General features: G+C 41.3%; 2 protein-coding genes across 2 annotated transcripts; one reads left to right on the top strand and one right to left on the bottom strand.

Annotated features, from left to right (window-relative positions):
* Positions 1-1,198: 1,198 nt before the first annotated feature.
* Positions 1,199-13,692, bottom strand: NDUFS3 (NADH:ubiquinone oxidoreductase core subunit S3). The gene is made up of 7 exons (XM_048483918.1): positions 13,525-13,692; positions 11,197-11,262; positions 8,937-9,034; positions 8,522-8,671; positions 6,261-6,386; positions 3,373-3,492; positions 1,199-1,455 (listed from the first exon to the last, which is right to left on the bottom strand). Exons 1-7 carry the CDS (start codon positions 13,565-13,567, stop codon positions 1,288-1,290), a joined length of 771 nt encoding a protein of 256 aa, XP_048339875.1. The 5' UTR covers positions 13,568-13,692; the 3' UTR covers positions 1,199-1,287.
* A 92-nt stretch (positions 13,693-13,784) lies between these two features.
* Positions 13,785-22,428, top strand: KBTBD4 (kelch repeat and BTB domain containing 4). The gene is made up of 4 exons (XM_048483909.1): positions 13,785-13,908; positions 16,285-16,926; positions 20,428-20,534; positions 20,885-22,428. The coding sequence occupies exons 1-4, from the start codon at positions 13,890-13,892 to the stop codon at positions 21,743-21,745; spliced, it is 1,629 nt and encodes a 542-aa protein (XP_048339866.1). The 5' UTR covers positions 13,785-13,889; the 3' UTR covers positions 21,746-22,428.
* The last annotated feature ends 33 nt before the right edge of the window (positions 22,429-22,461 follow it).

Here is a 22,461-nt window from a genome sequence, read left to right as displayed (position 1 = left end):
ATCTGGCACCCTGTGAGGTAGGGTTGTATGTGTATAAGCCTACCCACTGCCTCAAACATAAAACTGAAATGACATTGTGGCCCGATTACCTTCCCATCTGTCCAACCAAACTGCTCCCAAACACTGCGCCCAACTTTGGAGTAACGTAATGGTTCTCAGCAATTCGGCAAAGAACTGCTGGTGTGGCAAAGAAAATTTCAGTAGTGTTTGCTAGAAGGCTTAATAATGCAAATTAAATAATAGTCAGAATTAAAAACCTGGACTCCATTGCCATGGGCTAAAGCCTGCAGGACGAGAAATATTGTCAAATGAAATCCATTGCTTGTAGCACACTTTAAGTTCAGCTCTTTTCATCCCACCCTAGCCTTGGTGCTATAGCCCAGGAACTGTGTTGTTTCAGTTATCAATTCAGTGTCATTCATTCACCACAGATGGGCGATTAGAAAGCCAAATCCACAGCTACTCACTGTGATCCACATTTAAGCAGCTGCCTTCTTGATCACAGCATTAATTGAAATAAAAAAGAAAAAGAAGTTCTTAATGATCCCATTCAATTCAGCATATGGCAAAAACAAATTTGCAAATGGGGAAAGTCTCTTGCAACATGTAAAGGGCAAAACTTCCAGTGTTTTCCAACAGAAGCATTGAAGGCCTAATACTACCCGTGCAAACTCTGCAACAGGGGGTTGCCTGTCTTCCTATAGCTATTTGGATGTATAAACCACAGCCACAATCCTAACAGCCAATTGTTTCAGAGGATGCACTGCAAAGCTAGGAAATTTTGCTTAACACATACACAGAACCATAGCTTTCCAGCCACTCAGTGTCCAATAATTCCAAGATGAAACCTCTCACTAGAACTGAAAAAGTATGATTTCGTGCCTGCAGCAGCCTTTGACCTATTTAGAGTTCATCCCTGTAAGTAGTTACATTTCCCAGAACATGGAAGACCTCCTTTCTGTATATTTTACCTGGAGGTATTTTTTATTTCCTAACAAGAAGACAAGTCAGTCTCATGTGGTTCATTTTCCTTTACTCATTTCTTTGTTACCTTCACTGTTCCTTTCCTGTGAACATACATTCCTTTGAATCCTGAAGCTCCTCTTCAAAGCCAGTCCTCTGGGGGCTTGCTCTGAAAAAAAATCACTTCCGATTCACTTTATGCATGCTTAAAAATCAGTCAGACAATCAAAAAGCCTTACATCAAGGGTTTTTTATTAGATATAAATATTTTAATCGATCAAAGAAGAAGGCAGCAACATGGGAGTGTTCCCAGCTTTCCTGCTGCTATTTGACTTCTCCTTTCTTCTCTCCCGCTTCGATCTTCAGGGTTTCAGGAGCCTGACGATAGGCAGGGAAAGTCTCCCAGGGACTGTTCAGATCAAACTTACGGAACTCCTGAGCCAGCTCTACAGGCTCTGCCACCACCCGTTTCACCTCATCATCATATCTCACCTGAAGCAAAGGGAAACAAGATTTGTGTTTGCTGCAAAAATGTACTGAGCATTTTAAAATTAGTTGTGCAAGCCTGCAGGTTTTTCTTGATAAATACCCATTTTTCTGAAAATAGTCCCTGGGCCTATGCTCACTCTACATATCAGTTCTTTCTTCATTAGGCCCACCCGGGTATAGTTCAGTGTTTTACCATGGAGTGGAGGAGGTGACTAGGGATGTGCGTACAATAAAATCAGTATTTTTCAGATTTTGGTATATTAGATCCCAAGATTTTCAGGATTCCTAAAAAAATACTGAGTCCTCATACTGCATGTGTTTTTTCAGCTTTTTTCAGGAACACTCAAAATGTTCAGCTCCATTATATTCTATGGGAGTCTTTCTGAGTTCTGTGTGTGTGTGTTTAAGGTAGAGACATCAAATTGTCAGCACAATTGTTGATGAACCTTATAAGAGGTAAATATTATATCAAATGGAAAAAAATATGGGGGCCCATAAAACTGGACACACTCTTTGTCCAACTTGGTCACCAGCAGTTAGGCTGAAAAATTGGTGCCTTTGCCTTTAAAAAAAACGCTCCCAGAGCTCTGGAAAGATTCCCCGCAAGCTTCAATGGGAGCCTTTTTTTGCCCCTGTAGATGCCTTTTAGCAGTAGCCAGCAATCCCAGAAAACTGAATATTTTGGGCTTTTTCAGATCCAGTTTTTTTGGTTCCACAAAGCCAAATGCACATCCCTAATGGTGGCTGTGTTGGCACAAATTTAGCTGAAGACCCTTGGGGAATCCTAGCTTGATATTGCCACAGTGCCCCTGTGGTCTTCTTGAGCCTCTGATTGGCTACTCGGAGAGACAGGAAGATGGCCAAGATAGACCTGACTCAGCAGTAGTCTTCTTTTATTGTAATATTCTTTTCTCATCATAGAACTGCAAGGCTTCTCCCTCCAACTTTTCAAGTGGCACTGCAGAGCAGAGATAATTCTGTGGTGCACTTCCCAGCCTCTTTCTCCCATTCCAGGAAAGAGGACTACAGTCACTGGCTATTCTTTGCATCCAACTGTTTTCTTCACTGTGGAAATGGCTTCATGTCTGAATAGGGAGCAAAATTTACTTTTGTTATCAGTACCACCTGAACATACCCAGTAACAAACAAGGATAACCAGAGTCTGTCTCTAGCACAGTACTGGATCTGATGGCAATTATAGAAGATACAATGAAATTACTGTTGAACTCCACATGACAGCCAACCTACACCATCTTGCTTAGAACCATAGGCCATGCTGTATGGGACATGCAGGTCAAAAGTACATAATTCACATAAACCTTAAATCTCACAGGAAAGTTACCAAAGAAGCTCTGGAAAATGCATGCAATGAATTCAATCATTCATGTTACAATCATGTTACAGGAGAAGAGGAGTCTAGATTTATACGATGCCTTTATCTCCTGTAAGGAATCTCAAAGCAACTTCCAAACTCCTTCCCTTCTTCTCCCCATAACAGACACCTTGTGACATAGATGGGACAGAGAGAGTTTGGAGAGGACTATGACTAGCCCAAGGTCACTCAGTAGGCTTCATGTGGAGGAGTGGGGGAACAAATCCAGATCACCAGATAAGACTCTGCAGCTCATGTGGAGGAGTGAAGAATTCAAACTCGGTTCTCCAGATTAGAGTCCACCTGCTCTTAACCAGTACACCACGCTGCTCTATACCACCTGGCTAATGGGAAATGGAGTATATGCAAATCTACTGGATTCACCCAAAGGGAAGATGATCCTGAACAAAAGATGACCCACCCCAAAATATTATACAATAATATTATTTCTGTATGTAACTAATATTATTTTTATGTTATTTTTTTCTTTTGAGTAAATTCAATAGAAGGACTACATAAACCTGTTCACCTTTTACAAGTTTTCCTACCTCCACATATCCAGAAAGTGGGAAGTCTTTTCGGAAAGGATGGCCCTCAAAACCGTAGTCTGTAAGAATTCGTCTCAGGTCTGGGTGGTTAGCAAAGAATACTCCAAACATATCCCAAATCTAGAGGTGTGGGAATCAGAAAGGTTAAAACATCTTTAATGAGTGAATAGCTAGTTAGGTTGATTTTTACAATATGGCCTCTGATATCACCAATATGATATATCAAGCACCATTTGCTAGGTGGGAAGAAAAGAGGCAACTAATAAGCAAGGCAGTGAGGTGACTCAACAAACGCCAGATATTTTGTAGAATGCCTTGATCACATGGCTGAATGTCGATCCTGAAGTAGTCCCTATCACAGACCTGCCCTGGATCTGTGTTCCATGTTTGCCTGTGTGTAAAAGTATGTTCCTCTAATGTACACCATGTCAAGATATAAAACCCAGTCCATCATGTAACCACATGCCCTGGTAAGGCTGCTTCTGAGCAACTACAAAGGGCAGAGCTTCCAGTCACTTTAGCTTCCCTCCATGCTGCATATCCTTAGCATGTAAGAGTAGTCATTGGTGTGTGAGTAGGATTTGAATCAGTGTGCTATCTTATACATTAAACAAACTATTACTTAAGATTAAACTAGAGCATGTGTACAGGTAAGAGATGTCTGGCCTCGCAGACACAGATTTAAGGGAATAGAAAAGAACATGAGTCTAGCTAAGCCACAATACAAGACTTTAGAGGGAGAAAACCCATCTTCAAGCTCCTTCCTGCCCTTTCTGTAGGAGTTTGAGTTCCTGCAGGTCACAGCACCTGAGTAAAGTATTTAACCCAAGAACAAAAAATAATTCCACTTTTTAAACCTTCTGCCTGTTTTGGTGAAAGATATCCCCCTCCAAGCTCTTTCCATCAGGTTATCTGTCAAGTACCCCTCATCTCCCTACCACCGTGGTGGCGAACCTTTGGTACTCCAGATGTTATGGACTACAATTCCCATCAGCCCCTGCCAGCATGGCCAATTTGCCATGCTGGCAGGGGCTGATGGGAATTGTAGTCCATAACATCTGGAGTGCCAAAGGTTCGCCACCACTGCCCTACCATTTCTCTATTTAATCCAAATGGGCTATCTCCAGCAGAAACCAACCACTACCTTACCACAAAACTGAGCAATGGCTAAAACCAACAGAATAACCACCAAAAGAAACTCATTTGGAACAAGGAAGTTCCTGGCAGTGTATTTTCCTTGTTCCTCCAAACAATGTCCTTGTTCCTCTACACTAAGGTTGGACCTATGTCAAAATCTTTCTCACCTGTATATAGAGCAAAGTAGCTTAAGTCAGTTACAGCAATCTCAATTTCAGTTCCAGGGACTAAGAAATTACACTTCCATGGCAGAAAGCCCTGACAGGGAACTCTAGGAAGAGTAATTTGCAGGAAACATCAGTTTACAGAATAAATGCTCTCTACCAGATAACCCCTTTCCCGTTCCTTTTAGAAAGATAAGGTTTATAGCCGAGGAAACAGGGCATACAACAGGGATAGACAAATATCTGATGAATTTTGTGTGTTCAACAGAAGAACTTGATTCAAGCCATTTCAAGTCAAGCTATCATGCCTAGTATCCCTCAGCTAGTTTGGAAAACTAGGCTTTTGAACGGAGTATGGAGTGTGCATCTTTGAACATGTAACCCAGGGGCTGAGATTTTGACACATCTGCTTTTAGTCTTCAGAATGTCTCTCTTCTTTCTTTTATCTCAAATCACTTATGATGAAGAAACCTCCCATTCCAACGTAATTGCTTCAATTTATATTAATATCGGATATATTTCAAATACACATACAGTATTCTGGGAAACTAACCCATACACCAAACACACAAATTATTTATCAGATATACTGCCAGCAAGTACACTAATGGAGAAGTGAGAATTCCTAGGAATCTATGAGAAGAAAACATGCTCAGTAAATAAGGGACTGCTATACAAACAACAACTGCTAAATCCAAAATCCAAATCCAAAAATCAAATTACAATCCACATTTGTTAGGACTAACCAAAATGACAGAAAACAGTGTGCAAGTCATTATATCAACAATTTTGGAGATAAATTTAAGGTGATGCACAAGGCATAAAATCAAATAAAACCAAAGTTTTAACTCTGTGTTGGGGATAAATTCCTGAGCAGAGAGGAATGTGTCAAGAGTAAGGGAAAGCACTAGCAAGAAACTGCATTTGGAAATCTACCCACAACATGAGGTAAAACTACCCAGTTGGGCTTTAACTTTACAGCTTGTGCATTACCTTAAATTTGTCTCTGAAACAGTCAATATGATGACTATCAAGTAATTCCTTTACTCTCACCCTGCAAAGGGTCTGTAAATCTTGTTCGGTGTCAGATACAAGGAAAACTGCTAGTCTTTCACTGTCATTTCAATGGAGAGAGGCCATTTTTTTCTTGCTCAGAGAAACTAGGATGCAATCTGATACTAAAGGCACCCATATTAAAGGCACCACTTGCCTGCCAGCTTCAGGACAGGGATGCTGGTGAGAAAAGACATCTAAAACCATGGTTAGAAACATCTCTTTTTCTCCCCCTACCTTTAAAAAAAATTAACATGTCACCAGAGGGAGAATTCTGGGGAACTCAAAAACTTGCACATTGTTTGGGGTCGCTTTAGTTTAATTAAAAATATTATCAATTTATTAATTGCAGTTATTGACCGGAATAGATAAAATGGATTGTGCTTTAAATACAGACACACCCGCAAATGTTACTACCAGCTCTAAGCCACAGTACTTTTCATAGCCTCAACTGCAATGATGTGATCCCCCACTCCCTGGAATAAAAACCAACTCCATCCCCCCTTCCTAAATATCACTGCCCTTAGTGCTCACCTCTCTTTCATACCAATTTGCTGCTTGATGTACTGGGACTGCCGAATCTACGGGTGTCAGTTCATCAGTGTACGTTTTTACACGAATCCGGGAGTTGAAACGCAGAGATAGGAGATTGTAAACCAGCTGAGAGAAGGTTGAGAAGCAGTGATGTTACATACTAAAATATTCTATTACAGGTCAAAATTGTAATGTGTTTTCCACCGTGATCATGGTACAGACATTTTTTAAAAGATACTAAAAGATACAGTATCCTTCTGTTGGCAGAAGGGTTTCTGCCTGCAGAGCTCAACTTACTTGCCTTGCCCTAACTGCTGTGAAAAAATATGCCCCCCAATGCTACTCCTGGGAGGCAGGGACCCCTAAGAACAGGACTGAGAGGAATTTGGGATGGAGGGGAGAAGCAATAAAGTCCATGGGAAAAAATCCTTCCATCCACAGAAACACTTCTTTGGGTTGGAGCTCCTTTTAAAAAGGTGACGGGGGACTTAATAGCAGAAACAGTTTCAAACTGTGTCATAACCATCAACAGTAAGCTTCCTTTCTTACCAATAACATGCCTCCTCTCAACACATCTTTTATAATGTAGAAACCAGCAGCAGGAAAGCTCTTCTAGCACCATTCCAAAATAATTATCTAAATGTGTCCCTTGAATTTCTGTCATGCCTTCTTTCAAGATGAGAAATGTACAAACTTCAAAGTCTGATTTGATGGCTTAACAGGACGGGGGAAAATGGAGGACTATCACTCAAAAATAGAAGAAAAATTGTAAAAAAGAGCAACCTGTAACTGATACCAAGAAAACAGTTTATTGTGGGGAGCTCAACCTATTTCTGGTGTGAAACTTCAGGGACAATGGTAGTTTAAAGATAAAAGTTCGAATAATGTTTGCATTAGAATATAACACAGGAAGGACTCACAAGCCTGCAAGGCTCCTCCCCCATTCCTCCCCTCCCCTGAAAGCACCAACAGCCTCCCCACATTTCCTGCTTTCTTCTCTCTCTCCCACCAACCTGTTATTTGACCTGTGAGGTAGGTGAGGTTGAGCATGTGCAACTTGTCCAGAATTGCTATGCAGAGTTTTCCCAGGGAGAGGCTGCTCAGGGAGGGAAAGCTGAAGGGAGTGCAGCTAGGTTGGCTGGTGGGTAGGAAGGAGAGTATAAAACAGGAAATAGGGAAAGGTTACAGTGGCTTTCAGGAAAGGCAGAAAATAAGAGAACTAGGTGCAAGTATTTGTGGGTCTCCACTTGTTTCCTCTTACAGCAAATTTCATGGATTTGTGCCTATTACAGAGGTAGCAAAAGGATGAGGCTGGGAATTCTGCATGGGACATCATTAGGTATCCAGAAAAAAGAAAGGATCCCTCCTTCCCTCCCCACAAACTCCCTCCCGCAGCCTAGCATGCTTATTGCCCTTGGAGAGCTGATAACAACTGAAACCAAATTAGGATTAGCTGGAATGGGAGGATAAAGACAGAGCAAGATGGGAAAACTGGCCTGATCAGCCCAAAGAAAGCTAACAGTGCCACACATAAAGGCTTGAGTTCCGGCTCATTCAGAAGCTTCACATGATATCTCATGGAGCCAGGGGTGGAGCGAGGGAAAACTGAGCCCAGGGCACGCTTGTACTCTGCGCCCCTGCAGCAGCATTGCCTCCACCCCTGCAACTGGCATGTGCCCTCGCAAGACCTCCGCCCCAGCGCCATCCGAGCCATTGCCCCCTTCACCCCACTGGCACTACACCACTGCATGGAGCCCCAGCTTACAGGAGACTTATTCTGATTTATTAAGAGTCTCAAGGAAGCAGAATACAGACTGCATAAGCTCTGATTAATGACTATCCAGGCACATTAAGAAAAACTGTTTTAGCTTCTCAAAACACCTTTTGGGGAAAAAACGGAAAGCTGATTTCCTAGGTAACTTTGTTAAAGTACTTCCTCAAGGCAAGTGTCATTTCCTCAAGACAAGTGTCACTAACCTCACAGGGTTTTTAATGTTTAAACAACCACTGCATTACATTAAGCTGCATAAAGCATGCCCATCATACTACTATCTCCATCATGTATGTCAATTGTAACAGCTAAGGGATATGGTCATCCGAAGTTGTAACTGCAGTGGCCAGTTAGCATGAAGTCATGGCTGTCACCAATGAAAAGGCTAGCTACCTGGATGGTAATCCCAGAGTTCCCTGTAGCCAAGTGAGGCTCCATTTTTCCCTACAAATATTTAGCATCTCAGAATCGTCTTTGTAGCAGCTTTTACCTCAAAGCGATTTGATCGAGTTAGAACGTCAACTGCTGTTAGATCAGCCAAGGACTTGAACTGGGCATTTGTGTGGTCTTTCAGAAAGGTCAGAACTGGAATGATCCCATCTGGATGAATTAAAATTTCCAGCTCGTTGAAACATGTTACCTGGCAGAGAAAAAATAGTAAGATGTTAAATGGCTTCACTGCAACAAAAAGTGCAATGTTATGTACATTAACTTGGAAGCAAGTCCTATACAAATCAACAGAACTATTTCCAAATCAACATGTTCAAGATTATAAAAGGTTTAGACTGCAGAATGACAAACCAAGGAGCTTTCAACTATCTTAAAGCTTTCTAGTTCTTCCTTGCACATATCTTCATAAGGAGCAGAATCCCACTCCCACAATTCCAAGAAACAATGGTACCTACTTGGGCTTGCTGAACATACTTGGGCAAGATCTCAGCCACATATTCTCCAAAGGCATGCAGCTGCTTTTGTGTCACTTCATCCTTCGGTCTAACAGTAGCTAAAAAGAAAGTTACCAATTTTATAATATGATCAACTACAGAAAGACCTTTATCAGCCACAGTAAGCTCAATACCATTCCAATAGCCATGAGACACAGATTAGCTCAAGATTAATTAACACGGTCAGGAAAAGCAAACTTCAGATAAATGCAGATGATCCTTTTACCAAGTGGTAAGTTTCCATAGACAGCCTACAATTATATGTACAGCTGATTGCCTCTAATAGCTGACCCAGTGAAGGCAGAATTTAACCTGACTAATCCTCTAGGGAATCAGAGAAGTTATAAAGTTCTGCTTGCCATATATTTATTTATTTAAAATATATATGCGCCCACCTTTCTCCCAGGCATCCCAAGGCCCAAGCTGGGCAGCAACAAGATAAAAACAATTTGATAAAACAGGAAGCATTCAAACAATAGATTTTCAAAGATATTACAAACTAAACTAAAAACACCAAGAGGGTGTTTTGCCCAAGCTCAGGCTGCCCCAAAGCTATCCAGGATGAATGTCTTTAAATGGTGTTATTCTTTAGATAACGGAATTGGCTTTTACAAGGCCACATTCTAAACCGGACAGATAGGTCTTAATTGCCAAGAATGCGCAGGTGGGGGTCATCTCCCTCATTGACTCTGTTCGACACCCAATTGGTTAATTACTGATCAAATGATCTAGATGAGCCAATTCTCTCTCTCTCTCTCTCTCTCTCTCTCTCTCTATATATATATATATATATATATATATATATATATATATATATATATATATATATATATATATATATATATATATATATATATATATATATGTATATATGTATATATATATATATATATATATATATATATATATATATGTATATATGTATATATGTATATATGTATATATATATATATTTCTCTACCATAATTATATGTATATAGATATAGATATAAATAATATTTGGAACTGTCTGGAGCTGAGAGGGAACTGATTTTTTTATTTCTTTTCCTTCCTTTTAATAAAATTTTAAAATCTCAGCTGTTTGAGAGTGTCTGGATCAAGAACCCTGGTTTCGGTGTGTTACTGATAAGGTGTGTTACCCGGCTTAGGGTAACTTTTTCACAGACTGCCTGTGTCACAGATGATAACTACAGTCTCAAACTCAGGGAACTGCTAAATTTTTATATTTAAATTATTTATAGTCTAGTTTTCTCACTGAGACTAAAGGCAGATTACACAGTATAAGTCAACACAATCAGCAGAATGGGACATCCAATGAACAATGCAGGTAGCAGAACTCTGAAAACAAACAGAAATCTGAAACAGAGCTGAAGCAACGCACAAACATTTAATCAAGACATGTTAAATGATGGAAAAATTACATAGTTGGAGCAAACCTACAGTAACAGTTGTCCACAGATACTATCCCTTTATGAAAGAATCTTTCTGAACCAGTTCATTATGGTACACCCTAATTACTTGTATAAAAAAGCTTTCCTGAATAACTCAGTTTTGCATAGTTTTCAACAAGCCAGGATGGTAGGAACCTTCCTAACCTCATTAAGATGGTCTTCTGTAAGGTGTGGGCTGCAAAAGAAAATGCATGTGCCCAGGCAGCTGTTGATTCAATTTGCCCATTTGCAGGCTGGTACCTGCATAAGGCCCAGATAAGTGAAGCTTTTATGGTGGAGCACAGGGAGAGAGAGGTCCTGCAGAAATGAGGGACCAAGGCCATGAAGGGCTTTGATTGTGACAGCCAATATCTTGAATTGAGCCCAGTAACTGATGAGTCTGCCAGTGAGGTGACTGCAGAATGGAAGTAACATGAATGCTCCACATTGCTCCTAATAATAAAAGAGCTGCAGAGCTCTACGGCACCTGAAATCTCTGAGTTGAGTTCAAAGGAAAACCTGGGTAGAGCACATTAAATTAGTTCCAGTCTATGTTACCATGGCATGGATCCAGGTGGCTGGATCAGCAGTGTCAGGGTATGGGGACATATTTTGGACTAACCTCAGTTCTCATATGCTTAAGAGTTATCAATGAAATGGAGTATCTTGCACATACCCTTCTAAATATCAGACTCTGAGGACTGATGAAGTCCAAGTTCTAGTAACATGTTACCTAAAACTTAGCAAGGCTGTGATTTCTGCCTTATAAAAGGTGAATATGCCAGACTTACGCTGAGTCTCAGCTGTAGATTTCCCTTCAAATCGAGCTTGCAACAACAATGCTGGGCGTCCAGAAACTATGTTTAAAAAGAGTTATGACATTAGTTGTACTTTATAGTCATATATATCACCTGAAAAAGATTCTCATCTCCACTACAATAATACCACAAAAAATACAGTGGCACCTCGTAAATCACCGATAATCTGTCCGGAGATTATCGGCGACTTGCGAAAACGGCATATTTTGAGGTATGCCGTTTGCGCATGTGCGAACACCGTTCACACACGCGCAACGGCATTTCCGTACTCGAGGCGGCCGCCGAAAATCGAGGTGGCCAACTATTTTAGAGGGTGGAAATGGGCGCCTGGCAATCGTCGATTTCTGAAATCGACGATTGTGGAAGGCACCGATTTTAGAGGTACCACTGTTCAGTCATTTTCTAACAAAAAGCTACAACAGAAAGATACCACTTGCATAACAACTTGATGTGATCCTTGAAAAACAAGACCCATTGAGCAAAATGGTACTGCTGAATAAACATGAGTAGGACTGTACTGTGATTACAACTAGAACAATTCTAGGTTGAATAGGCATGTCACATAGATCTATTTCGACCATGCTGTGGAACAGGAGAATAGGCCTAAAATTGTATTTTATATTGAATAATAAGGGATTAATATAATTAAAATTAAGATGATTCTTTCTCTCTAAAGGCCACCTGGTCAGCAGTAAATGCAAGGAAGATTATATCATTAAGACATTTATAACATCATGGTACAGGGCCAGAGACGTGGCAAAAGGCACATCTTATAGCCTTTAAGGCATACTCAGCTAGATAAGATGGCCTACGAGAATAAACATAGAAATCTAAAATCTGAATCTGATCAGATAACTGAAAATGTGTTTTTCTATATTTTAATGAACACTGAACTGATAGTGAAATGTATGAAAAGTATATATATAACATGTATTCTACTAGAATCATATATGATAATTGTCATAATCATTTTTAACCTTTTAAAGTGAATAAGATGTATGTGAAATCTTTACACCCTGAAGAGGTATTTCTCTGGGAAAACCCCACCCATAGGAATGTTGGGAACCGTCTATCTCAATTAAAAACCAGAAATATAGAATTCAGTTTATTGCCCCCTTTACCTATGGGAAAGGACATGTACTCTAGGGCAGAGAAGGACAGAACTTTCCAGCTTTTGTGTAACAAGAATCAGACAAGCCAACTTGATGTTAAGGTAAAGAAATGAATGCATATCTGGGAGAAAAAATGATTATACAGGGTATGTACACGGGTATGATTATGAAATATGATGTATGTATTCTTTGTATCTATAAAAAATTAAGGCCTTTGTCTGGTTGGGGTGTGACTCTCTCTTAGAGAGATCACCCTGTGTGTGAAATTTAATTCTACACTGTAAACATATTCTTCTGTCTAAAGCCTGATTTTTGGTTTTCTCTACCAGTCTTCTTAAACGTAACTAAGCAGGGCTAGATAGGGATTCTGGCCCAACAATACCACAGCAGTATTCAAGTGGCCAACAAGGAATACAAGATGATCTTCAGTCACAAAGTCTCTTCCCACCCCACAATTATTGTCACTAAGCAACCTCAATACTAGTATACAAAGGCCCCTTTGCAATACATATTCTGATTCAGGGCTTCACTTCACAGATGGTCACCACAAAATAGTTTTTGAGACTTCTTCTCAAATAATAATTATCTGTGCCTGCACTCATGATTTTCACATTGGTTTTCATGCGGAAATAGAAATTACCGTAAAAATCTTGTGAGCAGTCACAGGGAATTATATGGAAATAGATATTGATTCTAAATTGAAACAAATAGGTGCTTTCGAAAAGCATGTTTTAAAAAACCTCATCATCTAATGTTTACGGAGGAACCAGTTTGCCACACTGCGTTTTGAGCATTTACTTAGGATCAGTAGCCTAAAAAAGAACTAGGTGCAGAAAATCTGGAGACCCCTGGGGGACAGAAAAATGCTAAAACGGAAGCGCAAGGCTAACATGTCAATTGTCGCTACCAACAGAATTAAGAACATAACCATATCCTTTTACATTCGTTTTCTAGAGATCTGGAGCTGCTCCCAAAGAATCTTGGGAACTGTAGCTTGTTGAGGTGTTAAGAATTCCGTTAGAAACCTTTGTCCTCCCTCATAGAACTACAATTCCCATAGTCCCTGAGGAAGAAAAAAAACAACATGACCTTTGAAGAAGACCCCCAAGTAGCCACAACTGATACAACCACATCTCAACGGACAGACTACTTCACTTAACAGAAACAGACCATCAGCAAGACCACTCACCTCTCACCCCACTGCGGGCCAGCCCCAGCGCCGCCGCCAGCATTCTCCTAAATCAGGGCACCAAACTCGAGCTCCGAACCTCACAAGGACACAGCTGAATTCTTTAAGGCGCATGCGCGCCATTGAGGGTTCTCCCATTGGCTCGATAAACCACTATCATTACACGACCGCTTCGTCCGCGCCCACTAAACTAAGCCAATCCTCGCGTGCGAAGTACCGAAATGGTCCGGAAATGAGGAGTGCGCACGCGCACAGAGGAAACGTCAGGGCAGTTTCCGGGAACACAGACCGGAGTGGGAAGGGAAGCGCGGTCTTATCTGGTGTCTCCTCGAGCCGTTCTCGGTGTGGAGTTCCGAGCTGGAGGGATGAAGGGAGGAGCCGCAAGTAAGAGCTGCCGCCCACTGAGGCCGGGATGCTTCTCTCCGTCCGTCCGTCCCCCGGGCTCCTTTAGGGGGCGGGAAGGGGTTTTTTTACCCATCCCCCGCTGGGAGGAGCGGCTCTGAATGGCGCTGCGTGGTTTCCCACATGCCTTCAAGGCGGGCATCTCAAGCCGCGCGCCGAGTGGTTCTGGGCAGAGGCTGTGCAAAGAGGCTGGCTTCATCCAGTTGGCGTTAGTGAGTTTAGGCGCGCCTGACTGAAAGGCGAGCGACGTTTCTTTTCGTCCTGGTGTCTGGGAGCGCCGGGTCCGCCGCACAAACAGAGAGAAGACGCAGCCCCCAACCTGTCGCACTCACATATTTCCAAGTACCGTCCCCGGATTGTTTGTACCTGGTAGCTTTTTAAAACAATGCTCGATCGCTTAGCCTGTATTTTTTTATCATCGCGATACTCAGTGATGTCACTTTTCTTTCTCAATCGTCCACTGTTTGAAACCATTCTATGCACTATGGAGGATGAACGTATTTTTTAGAGCTGTTGTATAAACACATGACAGGTCGCCCAGCCAACCACACACACACCCCTCCCTGAAGTTGTGAACGTCAACACAGCTTGTATACATTCTATAATGATTTGTGTGTAAAGCACCAGGTCGTTACTGATGAATGGACTAATGAATGCAGTCATAACCCATCTCAAAATCTTGTTCAGATCTATCCAATGGAATTTATTCCCAGTTTGGTATTTGTAGGATTGCATTGTTAACCTCACTGGATTGTGGCTGTAAAGCGTGAAGCAGCTCTTCCTTTTTCACATATTTGCTACTGTAACATTTTGTTCTTTTTGAGACTCCTTACAGGGTGACCCTCTGTAGTGTTCTGAGGTGACATGTGCTATGCTTCTTTTTGCCTTCCTTAGCATTTCCCACACATTTTTGCTACCATTAAAGGATCCAATTCTTAATTGGGCCCAAAGATCAGGATAGCTCTGATGTGAAAGGGGATTCTTCACTCTAAACAAAGCATTTTCCCTTTAAACATAAATGGTGTTTATTCACATTTAAAATAGCATAACAGCTTCTGAATGGTTAATAAGCATAATGGCTTCAGATAGGTACAGTTGTTCTTTATTTGAAGTTCCTTAAGTAGACCTAGGAGCCGCGTGGCATAGTGGTTAAGTGCTTGCACTGCCACTCACACGGTCAGGAGTTTGAGCCCCCTGTGGGTCAGATATTCTGGCAGCTGGCTCATGGTCAACTCAGCCATCCATCCATTCCTTGGTCGGTAAATGAGTACCTAGCACATAGCTCGGGGGTAAAGAATAGCCGGGGAAAGCAGTGGCAAACTACCCCACAAAAGAGGCTTGCCTATGAAATCACTGCTCGCAGTGGTGCCCCAGGGTCAGACACAACTGAAGGAGAAACTTTACCTTTACTTTAAATAGACCTAGCCACAGAGGCTTATTTTCCTCACTTACCAATTAGGCTAATTACTTCCACACAGAATAAATATTTCTCTCATTCTCCACAGCATCTTATTCCATTATTTTCTTTCCCCATAGACACTGAACAAACTCTGCATACCAATCAACTCTTCCCCTTAGCGTACAGCTACCACCCAATCATAACAGTTCAGTTACCCATTCAGCCTCCTCTTTCTTTTTGCCTAGCATTTTTATTCATATTTATATCCTGCCTCATACTAGAGACTGTACAAAAATTGAAAAACAATAAAAAGCACAATAAAACATCATACATAAAATATAACAATTATAAGAGCAATAAAAATCACATCAAAATAACCCCACCTGCTCAAAGTAGCAGCTGTGGAGGAAGTTTCCATGGAGGCTAACCGAATGCCTGGATGAAGAGAAAGGTCTTCAGCAACATACCTGTAAAACTGCACATTAAATAAAAAATAAAACACACAGCAACCTTGATGATCTAAAATTTCTGGAAATTTGAATCAAACCAGTATTTTGAATCAAACCAGTATTTTTTTATTTCACAGCTCCTGGCATTTTGAACACATACAGGACATACAAAACACTTCAATTAAGAAATGCTGTCTTTAGGGCAGTGTTCTATTGAACTAAAGTAGAATGTTTGTCTAGTATCCTCCATACTCCATGAAGTCCAGCAATTTCTGAAGCTTTATAAATAAGACACAGTATGTCTCACGCTGAAGTATTTGATTCTGTGATGATTTGTTGCAAGAGATTGACAGGAGCCCAGTAGTATGCACTGGGATGCACATAAGATACAGATGTTATGCTGCTGTGGTCCATGCCAATTCAGATTCAACCATGTGAACTTCTTACTTGTTATCCTTAGTTGTCAGATAAGTCTATGACAAAGAAATTCCAATGACTGTTGTTTTTCAGATTGGAAATCACATCTTGGCAACAACATGGACTCTTCAGAGGAGGCTGGAGGTTCATCAACAGAAGAAACAGGAAGTTCCTCTGCAGAGGAAAACTACTTTTTGAATTACACTTTCACTGACCGTTCTCACTCATGCAGAGTTGCCCAGGGAATTATGAAGCTATGCCTAGAGGATGAACTTTTTGCAGATGTCACTATCTCTGTAGAAGGCAAAGAATTCCAACTGCATCGACTAGTCCTCTCAGCTCAGAGTTGCTTCTTTCGTTCTATGTTCACTTCCAATCTGAAGGAGGCACATAACCGGGTGATTGAGTTACAAGATATTAGTGAGAGCGTATTTCAGCTGCTGGTGGACTATATTTATCATGGAGCTGTAAAGCTACGGACAGAAGATTTGCAAGAGACTTATGAGGTAGCAGATATGTACCAGCTAACTGCACTTTTTGAGGAATGTTCCCGTTTTTTGGCTCGAACAGTACACGTGAGGAACTGTCTGCAGATTATGTGGCTGGCTGATCAGCACAGTGATGTGAAGCTCTACACTGCTGCCAAACATTGTGCCAAGTCATACTTATCACAGCTTCAGGAAACAGAGGAGTTTCTACATCTTCCTATCCGTCTCTTGACAGATATTCTCACAGGTTGGTAGAGCAGTTACTGACAGCAGCCATGAGGGAAACATGAGATAAAGTTCTCATGTGAAAGGGTAAGCAGAGATTTCATCAGTCTAGGTACTTTAGAAATAGTGTGGAGTAGTCAGACGTTATATTTTCAATTAAAGGTAGAGCAAGATTTTTGATCTCATTAATTAGTGAAATTATGTAAAATTAGTTGTAAATGATGGATCTGAACAGTTAAATTAGTTGTAAATGATGGATCTGTACAGTTAAAAACAAAATGCTCCTATGGAAAACCTTTATTTTTGGAGGGACTTAAAGTACAAATTTATTATTTTGGATTCTTAAGGTTAATGGATGGATTGAGCAGGTAAATGTGCTGAATTAGTTGGATTAGTTTCTCCCCAGTAGCCTGTTATTTGTACCAGAAATCCTCTCTGAGAATGAAAGTAGAAGGTACTGCCGTGAGGAGGGACATTAGGCAAAACTATCTCCTCAGCTACCTTTATAAGCAGCAAGCTTCTGGGGAGGGGAGAGAGGGGGCTAGTAACTCTTGCAAAGTTTGCCAGTGGATCCACCCCAGTATTCCAGTATTTCTCTTAGAGTTTGCACTTATTCTAGTTGGCTGCAATCAGTGAGAAAGAATTTACGTGCCATATTTATGTAAATTATATTTGCACGTGTGAAATATGAGATAATTGATTTGATTCATAATGCTATTCTAAAGCAGCAGTCGGTGAGTAACAAGATGTGTCACTAGGATTTAAATGAAAGCCACTATACACCACATAGGAAGTAATAATTGATTGACTAAATGCCATGGTATAATTCAGTTCAGATCACAGTTCAAATCATCTTTCAGGTGCCCTATGACTCCTTCAACCCTAGTTAGAAGAGCTACAGCTTTCTACCATAGGAAATTTAATATATTGGCTTCTAACCTATTCTTACCACCTGAGGCTTTGAATTCCTTTCTGTTCCTTAGACCTCAAGAGCCACTCTGTGCTCTTCTTCAGGATACTTTGGTTCTATAGTGCAGCTTTGGGGAGTTCCATTCAGCAGGCCATAACTAGGAATTTAGATTATTAAACGATAGCTCTTTGACCTGACAGAATGTGCTGCTATTAGGGAAACAGATCCATATGACTGATAGATTTCAGTATTTTAACAATACCTGTAGGAAACATTGGAAACTTTCCTATACTTAGCTAACCCTATAGAAATGTGCCAGAAATGCAGTGTTGTGGCTTGGCTGGGATAGATTCTTATGCCCCAGTTTTAAATTACAAGGAGGACGAAGCTCATCAGCCTTTGGTCATAATGTTTCTCTTTCTTAGTATTTTTATTAGTCTCAGGGCAGGGACAACTTAGAGAGGGGGCCCCCCGTCTCTATGTGACACAGGAACTCAGGCCTCCATCTGATTTCTCTGTACTGTATCCTGGCTGAGAATTTCAAATGGACATTATTTTAATTACTCAGGCTGCCATCTGTTGAGCCCCATTAGAGAGTATTAGCTGGCTGAGGGAGCATTTACATGGCATGTGTCTTAAACCTTCTTATAACTGAGGCACTGTCAGCATCAAAATAATTGTTTCAGGGGGAGCAAGAAGTGGTGAGAGGCCAGTTCAGATAAGCTAACAGGGACATAAATTTGCCTCCGAGCCAGAGGCCCCATTGAAGGCCGGGCAGAATACAAAAGAAATGCCTGGCTGCTTTTCCTTTGTCCTGAATGGAGTTGGGGGAACCAAGTTCCTGAAAATTACTTTTTGCTCTTAATGGAGTGGCAAGATATGTTCCAGATCAGAGAGGCAGGATATGTTCCAGCCCAATTGTTTGTTACATGGAATTCACTAAGCAAATGGTCTTAATACAGGTCTAAATAATGTAAATTAGAAAGTTTTAATCAAATTGGATGGTTTGCTAGCCCAGTATTGTCAGATCTCAGGATCTAAGAGAGTTGACTCTGGTTAGAATCTCCATAGAGGCAAGCAATGGCAAACCACCTTTGAACATCTCTTGCCTTGAAAACCCTATGGCAGTGGTGGCGAACCTTTGGCACTCCAGATGTTTTGGACTACAATTCCCATCAGCCCCTGCCAGCATGGCCAATTGGCCATGCTGGAAGGGGTTGATGGGAATTGTAGTCCATAACATCTGGAGTGCCAAAGGTTCGCCACCACGGCCCTATGGGGTCATCTTAAGTTGATTGTGACTTGATGGCACTGTCCACCACCAAACAGCACATAGATCAATGTTTTGGGGTTTTAATTACCGGTACATTCTTAGGTTTTGTACCTACTGTGTTACAAATTTTATTGAGACAGACTTTGAAAATCTGAAATAGACACATGATGAACATAGAAGGAAGGATTTCTATTTGAGCCACAGTCAGTACCAGCATTTGAAGTTTGGCTAAACCCAGTGAAAAATAAGAAAGCTTCAGGGCACGCATTTTAAAATACTGAGCTGCATTTAGTGTGTGTTGCCTGGCCCACCAACACAGTTTCTGAACTGAAATTCCCATTAATTTTGACTGCAATGGTTGGTCTTATTATTAGTAATGGGATCAGCCTCACACAGTGCACACTCCCGCAGAAGTAAAGGCCCGCAGTCCTGAGTGCCAGGAAGATGAATGTTTAAATGGTATCCAGTAGTACATCTATCCATCTTGGACTTCTGTCATTATTTTCACAATAGCTTCTACAATTCATGAGCAGCTTGAAAAATATTAAGATTTGGTACGCTTGATTAATTTTTTTAGTAGTCCAATTATTTGAATTGTCTCTGAAAATATGCTGAAGACGTTCACAACTAGCCAAGGCAGATGAGTCTCTTAAACTATTGGAGACTCCATCCAGTATTCAACCACACATTCCAAAGACTTAATGAGCATGTGAGGGCATAGTATTTTTCACCAAAGTAGGGTTCTGCAGGAGGAAATCAGAATTGATGGAAATCACTTGTCCTTCTTAGGAAGGGCCCTTAAATCTTTGGAATGTGTGTTGGATACTTATTTATTTCATGTATGCCTCACCTTTCTTCCTGGTGGGAACCCAAGGTGGCTTACCTCATTCTCCTTTCCTTCCTTCTACCTTCACAAGAGCCTTGTGATGGAGATTAGGCTAAGAGTATATCACTGGCCCAAGATCACATAGCAAGCTTCATGGCAGAATTGGGATTCGAATCTGGTTTCTTAGATCCTAGTTTGACGTTCTAACCACTACGCCACACAGTGAAAGGTTATTGCAACTGTGCTCTGTGTCCTTAGTAAATCTCTACGAAGTATAAACCCCTCTCCAGGACTAAGGCACAAGGAACATCTTCCTAATGTCTGCTCTCCCTAACTGCAGGGAGAGAAATTGGGGTCTGCTCCTATGGCTAGTGATGAAGTCACAGGTCACCTCTACAAGAGGAACAGTAACATGCAAGAGCACCTGATACTTAAGAAATAACGTGATATATCTGAAGGGAGTGCTAGCCCTACCTAAGTTATCTGACAACTTCTTGTCTTTGCAAATATTCAGATGGGGTTCCATGTTCCCAGAATCCAACTGCTGCCATTGAAACCTGGATCAACTTCAATAAAGAAGAACGTTCAGGTTTCTCAGAGATACTGCGATCAAGTTTAAAGGTACATGGTTAAGTACAGTTCACTGTTATTTCTGTCTCTCATACACATGCTTAACTGTGATCACTATGCTGAACAGAAGAGATGTATTGCCACAACTGAAAACTTGGGAAGCTTTTCATGGATGTTAGAATCATCTAGTCAGTGGCAATTGGTCTGAATAGGGTTGGTGAGGTCTGAATAGTCTTGAGTCAGCTGAGTTTCCTACCTGTGTAGGTACATTTTTGCAGTTCGCAGGTGTTCCCTCTGCAATGAAGGTGTCAAAGTTTATTTTCTGAAAGTAATGATTTGCTTGTTGAATTTCTTTGCAAAAGACAGATCTGAAGCTGATGAAGATACCTTTTATTCCTTAGGAAATTGGAGAAAATGTTCACATCTACTTGATTGGGAAGGAGTCGTCACGTACACACTCACTTGCTGTATCTCTGCACTGTGGAGATGATGACTCCATCAGTGTTAGAGGTCAGAACAGCTTGTGCCACCAAATCACTGCAGCCTGCAAGCATGGCAGTGATCTCTACGTTGTTGGAGGCTCCATCCCCCGACGCATGTGGAAATGCAACAACACGACGGTAGACTGGGAATGGTGTGCTCCCCTGCCCCGAGACAGGCTTCAACATACAATGGTCTCTGTTCCCAGTAAGGATGTAATCTATTCGCTGGGTGGAAAGACACTGCAGGACATTCTCTCTAATGCTGTCATATATTACAGAGTAAGAGACAATGTATGGACAGAGACTAGTCAGCTTGAAGTAGCAGTTTCTGGAGCTGCAGGTGTAAATCTCAATGGCATTATTTATTTGTTGGGTGGGGAAGAGAATGACCTTGACTTCTTTACCAAGCCCTCTCGGCTTATCCAGTGCTATGACACCAACACAGAGAAATGTTATGTGAAGCCATATGTGTTACCCTTTGCGGGGCTCATGCATGCTGCTGTGCACAAGGACTTGGTGTTCATAGTAGCAGAGGGGGACTCACTGATGTGTTATAACCCTCTCCTGGATAGCTTTACCCGACTCTGTCTGCCAGATGCCTGGAGTTCAGAACCCACCCTTTGGAAAATTGCTAGTTGTAATGGTAACATCTATATCTTCCGAGATCGCTACAAGAAAGGGGATGCCAACACCTTCAAACTCAATCCAGCCACTTCTGTGGTAACTGATACCTGTGGTCTCAAAGTGCTACTTACCAATTTGCAGTTTGTGCTTGCCTGAGGGAAGAATATCTCCAGGCCCGATCAATGGAGACATTCCATGAAGCAGCTCAGAGATACCTAGATAACCTAGCTCCTGCTTCCCAAGGCAGATCACGGTACTTTAGAAGAGTTCTTCTTTTATCAGCTGCTGCTGCCAAGCTTAATTTGCCACAGTCTGGGTCCTAACTGAAGTATTGCTATCACTGTGATCCCCTGATGTTAAGCTTCTTGTGTCTGAAAGCCACATAGTTAAGAGGCTTCTTAGATGTACACCCTTTATCACCAGCAAGCCCTCTACAATATAGATGAACTCTTTCTACAATCTAGAGTTTTGTGTTTCAGGTCCTACAGATGTATAAAGTCCCTCAGCTGTAACTGCCAGATAAGTGGTTTCTTGTGAAGGGCTCACTTGGGCTGTGGAAGACAGCTGTTTAGCTAGAGCTACTTAACACTGCTGTTGACTTAGTTCTACTGAGAGTAAATGAGACCACTATTCCTCAGTATATTACCTCCCAGCAGAAAAAGTAAAGCTTTCCTTGATGCCAACATGCCAGCTGAAGTCTCCTGCCTGGCTACTAGAGGTCTCATCCTCTTACTATGGCTTATGCAAAAGAGCATGTTATAGAGAGGAATAGTGTCAAAACTACTTGTGGATGCTGTCAGTCTCTTAGGTGAAATTCTTAATAAAGGTCTCTACTGGGACAACAGTGTGGTTTTATCCCTGTATTTGTGAAG

Source organism: Sphaerodactylus townsendi, linkage group LG02 (genome assembly GCF_021028975.2).
Source record: "Sphaerodactylus townsendi isolate TG3544 linkage group LG02, MPM_Stown_v2.3, whole genome shotgun sequence".
In the NCBI taxonomy this organism is placed as follows: domain Eukaryota; kingdom Metazoa; phylum Chordata; class Lepidosauria; order Squamata; family Sphaerodactylidae; genus Sphaerodactylus; species Sphaerodactylus townsendi.
This window is presented reverse-complemented; position numbering and strand designations above follow the sequence as displayed.